This window comes from Furipterus horrens, unplaced genomic scaffold (genome assembly GCF_987537825.1).
Source record: "Furipterus horrens unplaced genomic scaffold, mFurHor1.1.pri manual_scaffold_7, whole genome shotgun sequence".
Lineage (NCBI taxonomy): Eukaryota > Metazoa > Chordata > Mammalia > Chiroptera > Furipteridae > Furipterus > Furipterus horrens.
This window is the reverse complement of record NW_028327177.1, coordinates 18,500,638-18,516,918: the sequence shown is the minus strand read 5'-3', so window position 1 is coordinate 18,516,918 and position 16,281 is coordinate 18,500,638. Positions and strand designations below refer to the sequence as shown.

Genomic DNA, 16,281 nt, shown 5'->3' with positions numbered 1-16,281 from the left:
CCTTTTCTTCTCAACCATAATCCACCTCACAGACCTGGTTTTCAAGATGGGGAGCAGCGGCCTATAGGTCATTTTCTGGGTTTCACTTTTATACAAACTGGTGAGCTAATAAGTAAACTGTTTCTGTTAGTTCTGTGAGCTTCTCTAGCAAATTAATCAAATCCAGTAATGAAGTTGTTGGAACCCCCAAACTTAGTCGAAAAATGTATAATAAAACACTGGGGGATTGAAAACAATGCATTATAATTAGAGTACAATTACAAGCACATTCTTGTAAACATTCCAAGCCAAAAGTGTCTGGGGCTATAAGGACAAGTTGTTTTCATACATGAGAAGTATGACTAGACTACAGGAATCTGTAAGGTCACTCTAAGCGTCAGATGCTAGATTTTGCTTGTTTGGCAACTGCACTTTCCTCCTACCAATGTCCTTTGAAATTTATATCTGATGTCAAATATGTCCTCTGCAATGGATGATGATGCTGTCTTCACAGACTGAGAGGCAATGTTTCCTCGTAAATACTTTTTTATGCCCTGTCTCCTCAGAGAACAGAACTGGGATTTTAAATAGATAAATAAAACCACCCTCTATATACAATACTCAGTAAATAATATATAATAACAGTCCATAAGGGCAGAGAACCATAAAACATAATATTTTAATTTTAGTTTTCATATACATTTTCAAAATTATAAGTAAACTAAGTAGTCTGTAATTGAAATCAGTATTACCAAATTCAGATTAGGAACTATTAGAAAAAAATTTTATTTGATTTTAAATTTTACATTAATGTATAAAGATTTAATTTATTTACTATTTTCTCTTTATACCTTAGTCTTATTGCACATTTAAATATATGTGCTCCTACAGAAATCATTGTTGCTGGTTCAAAGTATTCCTATTAACAAATATGCCTGAGAAGGTTAAAAAAAGAATTTTACCAAAACTTCTAACCAAATCTTTTCAGTTTCAAATTGTCATTGTATTACTATGAATATTTTCAAGCTAATTAACAAAACAATATGTATTCAAATTCCTAATGTATATAATTTTCTGCTATGCATCATATTCTTAAACAGTAAAATTTTACAGAGAAAATATTGTACAAATTTAGCAATACCCTATTCATAATAATCAGCAGTTTTAAGTTGGTAAACAAAAAGATTATGCCTGCTTCCAAAAGACAAGTGAATAATTAGAACAATTGTTATTATGCCTAATTCAATACTGGCTGTCATATCTTAATATCATTTTAGAGAAAAATAAGGCATAAATCATACCATTTTCTCAATGTTAAGAAATGATTGAAATCTTTGAAAAAAGAGATAAAGCATAAATCATAATGTTATTTTAATAATAAAAGTTGAGGTGTAAGACGAAATAGCTAATTCAGTTTCCTTTACTGCACAGTTATTTTTTTATATTAAATTTAAAGGGCCCTAAAAGAAAAAAAATCCTATGTGCCCTAAAGTCAGGTTTGAAAAACTTTTTTTTTTTTTTAAGTTTTAAAAGAGAGTAATATTAAACATGTTGAAATTGTGAAATAAAAAATAGAGAATTTTTAATGTAGGAATTATTTTCCTTCTTTGGTCATTACCTTAAACAAATAGGTGAAAGGAGGACTGACTATGGTTTAGAATGAATTAATTGCTACAGTGATTAATCCAGCTGAGTATGCAGATATATAATTTTCAGCCATTAGTTTTCACCCTTGTATTTTCACCATGCCTGGAAGACAACGTGTCCTTAATGAAATGAGTTGCATTTGCCACACTAGTTGCTTAAATTTCAGAGTTACCTATTTAATAAATTTTCTATCATGAGACACTTGTAAAGTTAAATATTTTCTAGTGTTTTAGAATCCTTACTGAATGAATAAAAGTTGTTACTTCATATTATGAAAAAAGGCCTGTATCTTTTCTAGAGGGGAGGAAAAAAGGGTTGGCTAAAATGATTTAAGATCTGTACCTAGGCATCTGGTTTCAGATCCACTCCAGAGACCTGAAGAAAGGCATTCCCGCACAGCAGAGCCCACGAGAATGAATCCCGAATCACAGGTAAAGATGGCTGTTGAGCCATAAGAAGTCTGAGTTCCAATCTTATTTCCATTTGGGGGTGTAGGTAGTTCTCCACAGGAAATAACTTCAAAACAATAAAAAAAGTTAACATTGTTAAATACATAGTCAATATACACTTGTAACAAAACCATGCTTTTAACATTTTGAATTCCCTATGACGTGACATATTTACATTGAAACTGACATCTGTCAACCATGTTTAAATGTGTGAAAAGGTAGAGAAAACATATGATGTGATTTGAAATTTATCTACTTTAAGTTCCAATAAAATCTTCTAAGTTAGAATATCATGTGATGAAACTATTTTATGTGTGTCTTTTGCTTAGCCAACCTGGTCTCTCAGCAGATTGAAGAGGGAGAAAAAAAAAATCACAAGATTAAAAGGAAGATAACTCATTAGTCCAAAATTTTTCTGACTTATCAAGTGACTTTGGGCAATCCCTTCGACAAACCGGAGCCAAAGTTTCTTTGACATCTAAGCAATGCTAAGACGATAGTATAATTAATTTTTGTTGAGAACCCTACTCTTTAATGAGAATGCTTTACATGTGATATATCTGGTTCTCACAAGAACCCTTAGATAAAGTTATATTTCACATTTTGTTTGTAGGTTTTAAAATTGAAAAAAACAGATTAACTGATTTGCTAGGTCATTCAAGACCCAGATCTTTTGACTCCTTCATATTTAAAGACTACAGATGAAATCTCTTTCTAGAAAAACAAATATAATGAGTTATTTTTATTTTGTACCACACAGTATTACTAGTGCTTTCACTTATGTAATTCTCAAAAGAACTCTGTGGAAGATGCAGTCATTATCTGAATTACATGCACTAGGATATGGGTACATCAAAATTAAGTAAAAAGGTTACACAGCCTGTAAATAGCTAAATCAAAATATAAACCTAGCAGTCTAACTTCAAATCCAATACCTCACCAACAACCCATAATGCATTCTCCAGGCTCCAGTTCTGGCTTTCAGGTCTAGGCTTCAGATGGCCATTAGATAGACAAATCGAAAATCTGCAAACTTTAAGTTGTTGCATATAAAACTTAAAATGTGCTAACTGTTTTGATCTAATACCCAAGTAATCCTTTGAGGTAGCTATGCTATTTATTAATGTTGATAATATTAATATACACACACACACACACACACACACACACACACACACACACATATATATATATATATATATATATATATATATATATATATATATATATAATTTAAATGATGAGCAAATGGAGGACCAGAAATATTACTTTTCTTTTTTTTTCTATTTCTCAATGAATTGTAATTGTTAGATTTCTTGTTGTTCCCCATTCTTAGCTCTTGGCAGGATCCTGTTTTTATTGCTCAATTAAACCCTTCTACATAATTCAAGATAGAACACAAAGAAACCAAAAAAATTTTTTTTGAATGTCTAATTAATAATGTTCCTATTGTAGATAATTTTTCTTACATCTTTGAAATATCCCTATGCAATGTGCCTTTTTTAATGAAATTACATTAAAAAGCAATGATAGAGGAGACAGAGAAAGATCCAGGGAGAAAACCCTAAGGAACAGGGCAAAAATTTACAAATACAGATGCCATATTTAAGAATATCAATTATAATCTAGATATCTATTTTTGAGATTTTTAATTCATCGATATGATAGTCTTATAAAAAGGGCAACCCCAAAATTACATGTTTCCATAGAGATTAAGAAAGTAAATTTAAAAACAGAATATTAATAAGTAGAATAAAACTTGGTAATTGTGTACTTACTACATAGCTGTCTGCTATATTAAACTTCTTATTCATCATTAGACTTCTGATTCCTTTTTAAGTTTTTTTTAATATAAATTATAAGTGTCTATGCCATAGATGACTTAGAGTTGTGTTGAACACAAAATAAAAGGATTAATGTCAGCCTATTTCCTGGCACTAAGTAAACACTCAATAAATGTAGTGAGGGAAGTTCAAAGTGAGTTTGAGATATTTCATCTGAATATCCTGTAGTTCAGTTTGTTTACCTTAGACTCTGGCCATTTATAGCATAAGAATGCATGGAAATAGAAAGACAGTATATTTAATTTGATTCAATAAATATTTATTGAGCTCCTGCTGTGAATCAAGTTCTAGCTGATATTTTTCAACACATCATATCCTTAAATCTGTATAACTATGAGATAAGCATTATCACAACTTTAGTTTAAAAATCTGAATTAAAATCATAGATCATAGTGATTAGAAGACAAGGTTGTAGTCAGACTGCCTGGGTTGAGTTCCATTTCTCCACCATTTATAGGCTCTGTGACTTGTGTAAAATAATAAAATCTGGAGCACGGTTTTCTTTTTGATAAAATGAATATAATATCAACTGCTCTATAGTATGGGAATTAAGGAATAAATAAAATAATACATGTAAAGGACTAAAAACAGTGCCTGGCAAAGTATAAGTATGCAATACCATTTTGTAGTTGTAGTAAATGATACACTGAGAATTCAAACATAGATTTCTGAAGGCAAAGTCCATGGTTTTCTCATAAGCATTTACTAATACAAAATAAGTTTGAAAATTTTAAAATTTAATGATAATAAATGAATTTTAAAATAATATTATGTCATTATTGCTCAGTGTGCTTGGAAAAGGAAGTGATTAAGCAATCAATCACCAAACACAGCTTATGAAGTAAGTTTAGCAGAGCGGATACTTACTTTGGCAATATGGTCTTTCATTTCTCCAACTCCAGGTACCATTAGGAAGGCATTCAATAGAAGCAGGACCTAGTCCATGATAACCAGGGTCACAGCTGAACACTACCTTGGTTTTGTATTCATAATGGGAGCCATTCACAATTCGCCATCTCCCATGTTCCAAGGTAAAGGAATTGATGCTTGGACATGTAACAACTGTACAGAAGCCAAGAACGTAAATGCGAGTAAGTCAGCCTGTCTATTCTACCTCTTAACTGTATCTCAGCTCTATTCTCTCCTTTACATCACGACTGCCTTAGTTCTTTAACTATTGTGCCATACAAGGTCCTGTAACATTTATTTTTATTTCTTTCCATGTCATCTTTTCCACTCCCCAGCTCTATGTTACTGTTGGAAGTTGGACATGTCCTGTTATTTCACACTTCAAAGTCCTTGTACAGGTTTATTGAGGTATAACTAATGGAATGTGGAAAAAGGGAACCCTTGTACAAGCTGGTGAGAATTTAAACTGGAACAGCCAGTATGGAATACACACATAGAGCCAGTATAGAGGTTCCTCAAAAAATTAAAAACAGAGCTACCATATGATTCAGCTACCCACCTCTGGGTACATATCCAAAGTAAAACAATCAGGATCTTAAAGAGGTAGCTGCACTCTCATGATCATTGCAGCATTAGTGACAACAATAGGAAAAGCCTATTCTTTTAGTTCCTCATAAGTTTGGAAGGGCTATATTTTAAGGAAATTAATTTTATGAGAATGGTCTTTTTATGCAGGAGTTGTGATATAAAATTTGGTTAATTCAAAACCTGCTCAACACAGGCAGAAGCATTGTTAGATATCTATGTTAAGATTGCAAATAATATAATAAGTCTCATTTTAAATAAAATCACAGCTAAATTAAAAATGTTAGTACTAAATTTAAAAAAAATCATTGAATTACAGAGAAAAAGTAAAGACCTTATTTAAAACAATATTCTATAATTCTATTTCTACCAATTATTTCATTAGAATTATATTCTCTTACCATTATACAATATTCATTTACCTTTTAATGTAGTAATGACAGTGATGGGAAATATTCTAAATGTAAGTAACCTAAAGAATACTGACAAAAGTCAGAAGTTATGGGTCATCTCAACAGCATCTTTTTACCTTATAAAAATTAGAGCTAAAAACATTTTTCCAAGGGCTTATACATTAAAACACATGTTGATTGATGGATGACCTTCTACAAAATAAATGAAACCTTGTTATGTAAGACAGCTAAATTAATTTTTCCTCATAGACATCATGTATCTTTTTAACAATACATAAAATTTCAAATCACAAAAGATGACAATAGAAACACAAGTGATAAAATTTCCTTAACATACACACCAACACAGCGAGGGGTCTTGTTATGATTGCTCCAAGTTCCATCTGATTGACATACGGCAGTGGTGAGTTCCTTAGATGACAATCTATATCCATCATGACAAAAATAGGTAACTCGGGTTCCTACCAGGTAGTCTGTTGTGAGTATTCCTCCATTTGTTGGAGCTTTAGGAATCCCACAGGAAATTGCTAGAATAAATACATAGATACAAAATTATAGAAACAGAAAAATAATTTATTGTATAAGGCTCTTAAATTGTAAAGCATATAAAACTTTTTGGGATTTTATTAAATTCTGAATCAATATCAAAATACCTCCTAAAAATGCTTTTCTGAACCAAAAACTTTTTGAATAATTTATTTCAAACTCCTATTAATGTGTGTTTTATTTGGTGAACCCATGCATTATTAAGCTTTGTTTATGGCTTCTTCCTTAGTTTCTTTCATTATTTGCATGGTTATTTGCATTCATATAGATTATATGAGAATGTAAGTTAGGTAAATATAGAATGTGTATAGGGCTAACCCATGACTGGATCACCACATAGCAAGTTTGGTCCATTCAATCTGACAGTTAATTACTAAATATTATAAAGAGGGTGGTAATCAATAGTCATTAGGACTTTGGCCAGGAACAAAACAAATACATTTATTTTCCCTGGAAGCTGGATATTTCTTTGTCTTAGCACCAACCAAACTCTATATGCCTGGATACCATCCATGAACTATCATGTGTATGGACATGTTTAATAAATATAAGGCCAGGACTTATTGTCTTAAAAACTAGCTTGGACATTCCTGCATTTCACTGATATGTCATAAATGTGTTGTTTTTTATATACAACATATCTTATTTAGGTGAAAATTAGTTATATCATAATATGATAATTGCAGTTGAAGTTTTATATTTAAATAGTTTATTAAATATAAGATATTTTACATCTTATGAGTTCAAATGACTATAAATACATCTCCTAATATCAATTGTTTTCCTTCTCTGCTCTACAAATACACAATTTGCATCTCAAAAAGAACAAAAACATAAGTATTCAAATAAAACATTTGACAGCTAAACCCTAAATAAGGTGAAATTATTTGTATCTTTTATATCATATTCAAATATGTATATTTATACATATATCTGCAGCAAAATATTAGAATATAAGTATAGCCACAGAACCACTGAAGTTATTATGTAATATTTGGTATATGTACTGTATATCGCTTATATAAAATCAGAAAATGTCTGAATTTTAAAATATCTAATATTATAGGTTTCATAAAAAATTCTAGACTTTTAACTACATATATTTTTCTCATATCAAAATAAATAAAGAACAGAAAGACATGAGCTTAGTTTCAATGTTTACAAAAGCTGTGTTCCATTTACCTGTCACTGATTTCAACCTAAAATCATTTCTACTTCTCTTATAAAACCTATCAGTTAGGTGTTTAATTTTAATTAATCAATGTGAATTAAATATAAAGTAAAAACATTAGAGAAATCTATACAAAATTCTAAAAAATAAGTGGAGCACTGCTTCCTGGAAAATAATTTAATATTTTGTAACTTGGTAACTTACAAATTATGAACAGAAGAGCAGTAACACTGACTAAATAAATTACATAAACAATCTCATATAATTATGTTATCATCCTTATTATCTAATTACAGAACCTCTAAAATAATAGTGTTATAAATGTAGTTTCCTGATGTCTGTTAAATAAATATTTATATTTACATTTAGGACCTCTGGGATTTTCAAAACCAAAAATTTTATATTAACTGATCGATTAAAAATTAACTATACATTGTTGGAGTAGTATAGGTTGAACTTATATCAAAGTAAAAAGGGGATATAGGTTATATAGTATAGGTTCCACATGCAGTTAATATAAAATGGCTGTATTTCAGAACTGGAGAAACAGTCACTACTGAGTGGTTGACAAAGATTTTTCTTTACATAACTCTCAAAATAAAGCAGAAATTAAAAGTTAGGCGGAAATACAAAGTGACAGGTTCTAGATGACACTGTATAATATTCAATTGTATAGCTGGGTGAAAATGGTTCAGGTCCTGAAAAGTGTGTGTGTGTGGGGGGGTGGTCAGTGAATGGCTATGTGGTGTGTACACAAAGAAATGAAACCCCAAGCCAAAGCCAAATAGAAATAGTTAACTAGATTTTCTGTCTTTACCTATTCTCATATTGTTCCTCAAGTAAATGTATGTACAAGGAGACTGAAGCGACAAGAATAAAAATAAAAAATGTGAAAAAGATTTGGAACAAAACAAAAATTTGCATTATGTGAATAGCTCTTTCCAATAACATTTCACCATTTTATTTTAAATATCCATGTGTAAACACACAGATCACATACAACAAACATTTTTAGGAAACAATATATTAAAATTGTTCAATGATGGGGTAAAGACAGTCTCTTCCAATAAATATCATTGGGAAAACTGGACAGATACATGCAAAAAATGAAACTAGACTACTTTCTTACACCATATACAAGAATAAACTAAAAATGGAGTAAAGACATAAATATAAGACCTGAAAACATAAAACTCCTAGAAAACATCATCTGCAGTAAACTCTTTGACAATGCTCTTATTAATTTTTTTTTAATATATCTTCTAAGCAAGGGAAACAAAAGAAAACATAAACAAGTGTGACTACATCAAACTATAAGATGCTTGCATAACCAAGCTAACCATCAACAAAGTAAAAAGACAACCTACAAAACTGGAGAAGATGTTTGCCAATGACATATCTGATAAGAGGTTAATATACAAAAAGTTAAAAAAAAAAAAAAACCTCATATATCTCTATACACACACACAGAAAGAAAAAAAAAATCCAATTCAAAAATGGGCTAAGGACTTGAATAGACATTTATCCAAGGAAGACATACAGATGGCCAACAGACACAGGAAAAGATGCTCAATGTCATTACTCATCAGAGAAATGCAAATTAAAACCACAATAAGATATCACCTCACATGTGTCAGAATGGCCATCATCAATAAATCAACAAATAAGTATTGGCAAGGATGTGTACAAAAGGGGACCCTCCTCATGCAGTATTTGTGGGAATGCAGACTGGTGCAGCCACTGTGGAAAACTGTATGAAATTTTCTCAAAAAATTAGAAATGGAACTGTCTTATGACCCAGCAATTTCACTTCTGGGTATGTATTCAAATAAATACAAAACACTGATTCAAAAAGATATATGCATTATGTTCTCTGTAGCATTATATCCAATAGTCAAGATATGGAAGCAACCTAAATGTCCAGCAATAGAGGACTAGGTAAAGAGGAGGTGGCGCATACATATCAGGCAAAATTACCAGGCCATAAAAAGAATGAAATCTTACCATTTGCAACAACATGGATAGACATAGAAGGTAGTATGCTAAGTGAAGCAAGTCAGAGAGAGAAAGATAAATAACATATGTTTTCACTTATATGTGCAATCTTAAAAAATAAAAAAGGAAGCAAACACAACAGAAAAAGACTCATACATACAGAGAACAAAAGGATGGTTGCCAGTGGGAGAAGTTTTGCAGGGCTGGGTGAAAGGGGTGAAGGGATTAAGAATAAGTTGGTAGTTGCAGATTAGTTATGAGGATGTAAAGTATAGCAAAAAGATTATAGTTAATAATATTATACAATAATAACTATGTATGGTGTCTGACTTGTCAAGGGGATCACTTCATAACTTGTGTAAATGTCTAACCACTATGCTATACACCTGAAACTGAATAAAACATTGAATTCAACCATAACTGAAAAGAAATGAAAATAAAGAAGTAAATAATATTGTCCAATAATAATAAAAGATCCATTTTGGAAATGATTGCTTGAATTAGAAATGTTTTATCATTTTACTATATTAAATATCTTCTTTTTTAATTGTATTTCAATTTACCTATTCTATTTGTAAAATTATTTAAAATCAAGAACAATTAAAAACATGATTCCATATGTAAATGTCATATTATATACCAAAAATTCAATGAAATTTTAGAGCTGACTCTACCAAGCAATTTCAAACTTTCAGAAATTGTAGGATATATTTTATTTTAACCAACAATTATTTTCACTAAATATTCCTCAATGATTATCATATATTAATATATAGGTATTGCATATACTAAATATACATTTTAAATATTAAATAATTATTATACAACAAAATGTAATAGTTAAAAGTTCAGAGCATTTTAATATTTATTTAAAATATATATAACTTAGAGGTAATTATATGTATTTAAATTCCCTCAATTCTAAAGTTATGAGGTCAAAGATATTTTTTCCCAAAGCAGTTCCTATAAATTATTTAATAGTAAGCATAGTAAATACTCCTGCTACCCACTGGTCAAAGGAAAGCAGAGGTTTTCATACAATATATGTATTCTACATGAAGTGAGCCCCTTCACTGTTTGCTTAGTAATGTTAGGACACTTCCCAAAATTCTAAGTGGTTAATGTTTCCTGCATCACTAGAACAAAGAAATGGAAGTTTTTTTTCATTTCTCATTTATTTATTCATGTCTATGAGAATTATTATCTTTTTGTAAATTAAAAATCACAATTTAACATGTAAGAGAAGCCATTTGATGTCAGTTAATATCTATTCTCTGCCCATTTTAACTTGCTGTTGTTTAATTTTAAATTTTAATTGATTTTACATTTTATTTATTTTATCAAAAGCAGCTCCATTAAGTACACTATAGGTAAGAATCATTATTTATTAACTAGGAGCATGTGCATTGTTTAATATGAGGGTTCACAGTTGTTATATACACCTCCACATTGTGGGAAGAATAAGTCAAATTTAAAATTAAATTTCATATTGACAAAATAATGTGATATGTTAAATATTTAAAAATTCCAGAGACATAGATTATATTGATGCTGAATGTGTCATTATGATTACAACTAGCTAAGACACTAAACTACTTTTTAACAAGACCTAGTCCAACGCTCTAAAAATCTGTTGTTTGTTAATTAAGTAGCTTGCCATTCTGTTAGCAATAGCAGGATGCGATGCTCAGACAGTGCCTCAATTTTTAACAAAATACACATGAAAATAAAGGACATATATCTGCTGAGTTAGCTAAACAGTGAAGAAGAAATACTGTGGTGGTTAGCTACATTTTTCTCTCAAATGTGTTGCTTGGCGAGGACATTTTTGCTCCCTGAGTGAAAGCCCTCAGTGAACTTGCCCTCTCTTATCCTCTCTGTTCTTCCTGCAGACTCCCAGTACCACAGTTTCCAGCTCAGGGTCAATCATTTTCTGACAACAAAGTAATGGAAATGGTAGATGTATGAGCAGAGTATGTATAACAGTAGATAAACATAAGCCACATAACAACAAGTGAACAAATTTTAAAAAATATGTCAAATTCTCCTTAAATTCATCATTCTATATTTTAAGCCTTATTTTCATGAGAGGCATCTGTAATATGATTCTGAATAGCTATACCTTTGGAAATTACAGTGGTCCCAATTTTAAAAAGGTAAAAAAGAAGGAATATTTAATTAATGTGTTTATCTTTTCTTGAATAAGATACTTTACCTTGACAAGCGGGGACAGGTGCATCCCATGCATGATACCCATAGGAAGACTTTCTGCACACAGCACTGCTTTTTCCAACGAGTCGGAATCCTCGATCACAGGCCCAGCGGACCACACTGTTAAGCTGCCCACCTGTCTGGCTGATAATGTATCCATGAGGTGGGGATTCTGGTGTACTACAGTAGAAAGCTTTTCAAAAGAAAAAAGTTATCACTGTATAATTAATGAATCAGCAATTCTTACAACCCAGAGTTAGAAAAACCTGTAAGAGAATACCAGTACTTAAAAATAGGCCATCTATTTGAATTTTATTTTATATGAACATTTTTATTTTCTATCCTCTTGGCAATCTATTGACATAGCTTTATGAGACAAAATTATCTCTGAACTTTCTTCTTTTAGTTCTTATTGTCACCAAAGATGCCTTCAAAATTAAAATATATCATATTTTCTTAACACCATAGAGGTTCACAAGACCTATGAATATTTCAATGAATTTTGGAAGCTGTATTTTCTGTCATTCTAAGGACCTAAATGCCACAGCCTTGGTAAGCATATTTAGAGCATGCTGTTTACATGTCACTTTCAAGTAATCTCCAGACACCTATATCATGTTAGATCATGCATTTAATTTGGGTTTATGTTTAAAAAAAATCCCCTACATTCCATAATCTTTTATTCCAGTTTATTAAAGAGTTCCCATGCCATCAAGAGAGCTTACACACGGTGATAAAAATGTCAATAAAATAAAACTTTTTTCATATCCTGAAGTCTGAAATGTCACAAGATAATGTCAAGTGGCTTTTTCATATATGTGTACTTTGAGACTATTCAGCCTGGTAGGATCCATTTACCCTTTGAAACTCCAGTGTTTTCATCTGAGAAAAATGAGACTTTAGGGGTAAATGGTAGGAAATAGTTTCAAGTTAGAATATATATGTCATAACCTGTGACTTCTAAAGGAAAACTGTCTATTTAATATGTCAAGCTGTTTGAGGGCTAAAAGTGGTGCTTTCACTATATTTATACCAAAATATGTCATAAATATCATATAAATAAGTATTTAGTCTAGAACATAGTTGATTTAAAGCTTATAATTGCTTGATATGAATGGTTTCCCTTTAAGTTATTCTGGTCTTTAAAAATACAATTTAATGAGCTGACTTTTAAATGACACCTTTGAGCACAACTTCAGTAAAATAACATTTATTTTGTTTATATGATAGAAACATAGATTCAGATATAAGAAATCTTAAGGAATGATGACTATAAGTAGATAATACACTTCAATTTCTTAAAACACTTATCCTTTACAAGCCCCCCAATTTTTTTTTAAGTTTATATAAATTTATTTTGTGATAAAGCTGACATACATATTAGTGATAACATGGTAGTGATAAGTGACTTGTACTATGTCAAAGAAAAATTCTTAGTAAGTTAAAATCAAACTATCATTGTATGGTTTTAAAATAAAAGGACATAGACAAAAGTTGCTTTATTTGTATGTTACATGTTTATGTAAATTAATCTAAACGAGTAAAATTTGAGAGTATATTTTTAGAACTGAAATTCAAGACTTATTGAAGTCCCTGCCTGGAATTGTTGTGTCGCCGTTGTTTATAAAATATTTATTAAAGTGATTTTCAGTTGACTAGATCAGCAGTGACCCATGGCTTGAGGAGACATGATGTGGATACTACAGAAAGAGATGACTGACTGGTCCCAAAATCTTACATTTTTGAGCATATACCCATGGCATATGATATGAATAGGATGGCAAAAAAAAAAAAAAATAAATAAATAAAAAGCCAGAAAGGAATACGACCTTTACATAATGGAGAACTATTTATATACACTTACTCAATAAGAAATTACTGACTCAGTATCGGTAAACCTTATAAACAGAAAGGCAATTTATAAAAAAAATTATTTCATGTTGATATATATTTTCAGCCCAATCCTTTCTAAATATTATTAAATAAAAAAACAGTAAAATAAAACATTATTTTTCAAAAAATTGTTTTTAAATGGTGTGTTCGTTTTCTTTTTCAACATATAATATATTTAGCAAGTATCACAAAGCGATGAATAATATGGAGACAAAGAGTTTCATCATTGTATGTTTATTTTTTGTTTAAGCTTGTCATTTAAAGGAGTCCTTAAATAGATCAGATATACACAACTGAGCAACACTATTAACTTTTTGTGAGAGTTCAAAGGAAACAAATATGTTGGGGAAAAAAGCATTAAAATATCTGAGTTTAATTTATAATTAACTTAGATATATCATAAATATCCTAAGTGTTTTTAATCTTTTCAAAAGACATATGACCAAGTTGTAGAATTATTATCATTATAATGAGGAAACTGAGACAGAGAGGATATATAAGTTGCTCAAGAATCATCAATGGAGGAATTGTGATTTAAATTCACACCTAATTCAATAGTGTTGGGGGCTGTTCTCTTTAATCGCAACCATACTGAGGATGGAGGTGAGATCTGTACTGAAGTTGTAAGTATCACATACCTATATATCGTATCCGGAAGCCTTTTTTGTTATTGCCGTGATCTGCTGACCATTGAAGAAACACTTCATGACCATTGCTTGTTATATTAAAAGCAGACGAGTAATCTCCACTGAGGGAAATCAGCACTGGACTTTGAATATTTGGTCCTTCAAAAAGAAAATAAAATGATTTAGAAACAAGTGAATAATTATCTTCCAATTTATCTTTAGTATTTTGTATCTCTAGAAAAGTAATAAATATGGTGAAATTGCTCCACAAGCAATTTACCTCATCAGTAACTTAAAATATAAAATATTTGTTTTATACATTTTAATTTCTCAGCCTAAGAATCTATAATTTGTAAAGTAATAACCAAGTTAACTACAATTTTCATATGGTATATAAGCAAAGTTGATAGTTATACTTTAAAAATATCTATAATATAAAGTAATACAAACTGTTGTTTATATTGAAGGTCTGCATGTAGGATAAATACAGTTTTGGTCTGAATTTATGAATATCCAATAAACATAACCCATGGTTACCATCATACACCTGAAGAACATCAAATTCCTTTTCTGTCTGGAAGAATTCTACAAACATGCTGATATTATATCCCTTTTCTACGGAAATGCTCCAGGCACACATCTGAAGATTGGGGTAACTCTCGGGATACCCAGGGCTCAATATGACTCCTGTGGAATCGAGCCGCAATTCATTAGCAGGACAGAGCACTGTCAAAGAAAAAAATCATTGAGTGATGTTAGTGTTTCAGGCTTACATGAAAACTGCATTTTAAATATTAGATACTCTGTTTTCATGTTCAATACTAGGAAAAAAAATACCTTGAATCATGTGTTAGAAGAGACAACTTGTATTAAGCTAGCAGTTCAAAAAATGGAGGAATGACTTAAAAATGTAAGGTGTTGATGTCTGTGTTTTTATTACATGAAAGATGTTTTACTTTTCTGGACAGGAAATAGATAAATAATTAAAATATGAGATATTTAAAGTAAATAGTCTCACAGATTCATCTGGATGGAATCCATCAATTTAACCACCAAATGTAATCGCTCATTACAGTTAAATTTTATCAAACTTGTTGAAATGCACCACATTTAGAATCGCTTTCCATATTTTAACCATGAGATAGGAAATTAAAGAGGATCCAGAAAAGAATAACAAAAACAATGCAGCCCCATTAGAAAAAGTAAAAAAAAAAAAAAAATCAGGTAATTAAAATAAACTAAAACAATGTGGATTAGTTTTAAAATAATCCAAATCAATGATTGTTTTAATATTTATTTATTTATTTATTTAAAGTGAGGTGGGGTGGATTTTTTAAAATTAATTAATTAATTTGTTTCTTTGTTTATTCATTTATTTATTTTTAGAGAGATGGGCAAGGAGAAAGAAAGGGAGAGAAACATCACTCTCTGTTTGCCTCTCACTTGCGCCCCCAACTAGGAACCTGACCTGCAACCTAGTCATGTGCCCTGACTGGGAATTGAACCAGCGACACTTGGCTCGCAGGCCGATGCTCAATCCACTGAGCCACAGCAGCCAGGGTCTTAATGACTCTTTTAGCAAGCTTGTGGAATAATTCAGATAAAAATGTAAAGTAAGCTTTTTAGCTTAAGTATCTGGTCAATTAATTAATGAAGCAATTCATTATGGACTATTCTGAGGGATGATTTATTAACTTTCAACTAGCATCTGATATTATAATAAGACAACAATTTATTGTCATTTTTGTATTCTCCACAGCAGAAAGAATAAAAAGAGGTCAAATTACTAATCTATAGGGAATTCTGATTTTAAAAATTAGATGCTGAAAGTCTAAAAGATGAGTGATTGTGAAATAACTAGGTTATCCAAATATTTTGTTTATTTTAATGTTTAAAAATTATTGACTTGGGGTCCAAATGTAAAATACAGAAGTATTGCCCTCTGAGAGCTCACAATGCAGTTTGCATACCAAGGTCAAAAAAAAAATCCTGGTATGTAATTGCTCATTCACA

At 30.6% G+C, this 16,281-nt stretch overlaps 1 protein-coding gene across 3 annotated transcripts in view; it reads right to left on the bottom strand.

Moving 5' to 3' along the window:
* CSMD3 (CUB and Sushi multiple domains 3) overlaps positions 1-16,281 on the bottom strand; it is a 908,638-nt gene that overhangs the window by 61,633 nt on the left and 830,724 nt on the right. For 2 of the 3 annotated variants that reach the window (XM_090283433.1, XM_090283435.1), the window contains 6 exons: positions 14,806-14,994; positions 14,281-14,427; positions 11,754-11,942; positions 6,168-6,353; positions 4,787-4,981; positions 1,969-2,142 (listed from right to left, as the gene is read on the bottom strand). In XM_090283433.1, coding sequence (XP_090139559.1) covers positions 1,969-2,142; positions 4,787-4,981; positions 6,168-6,353; positions 11,754-11,942; positions 14,281-14,427; positions 14,806-14,994 — 1,080 coding nt within the window. The remainder of the gene's footprint in view (positions 1-1,968; positions 2,143-4,786; positions 4,982-6,167; positions 6,354-11,753; positions 11,943-14,280; positions 14,428-14,805; positions 14,995-16,281) is intronic. The other variant, XM_090283434.1, reaches the window with a different exon arrangement.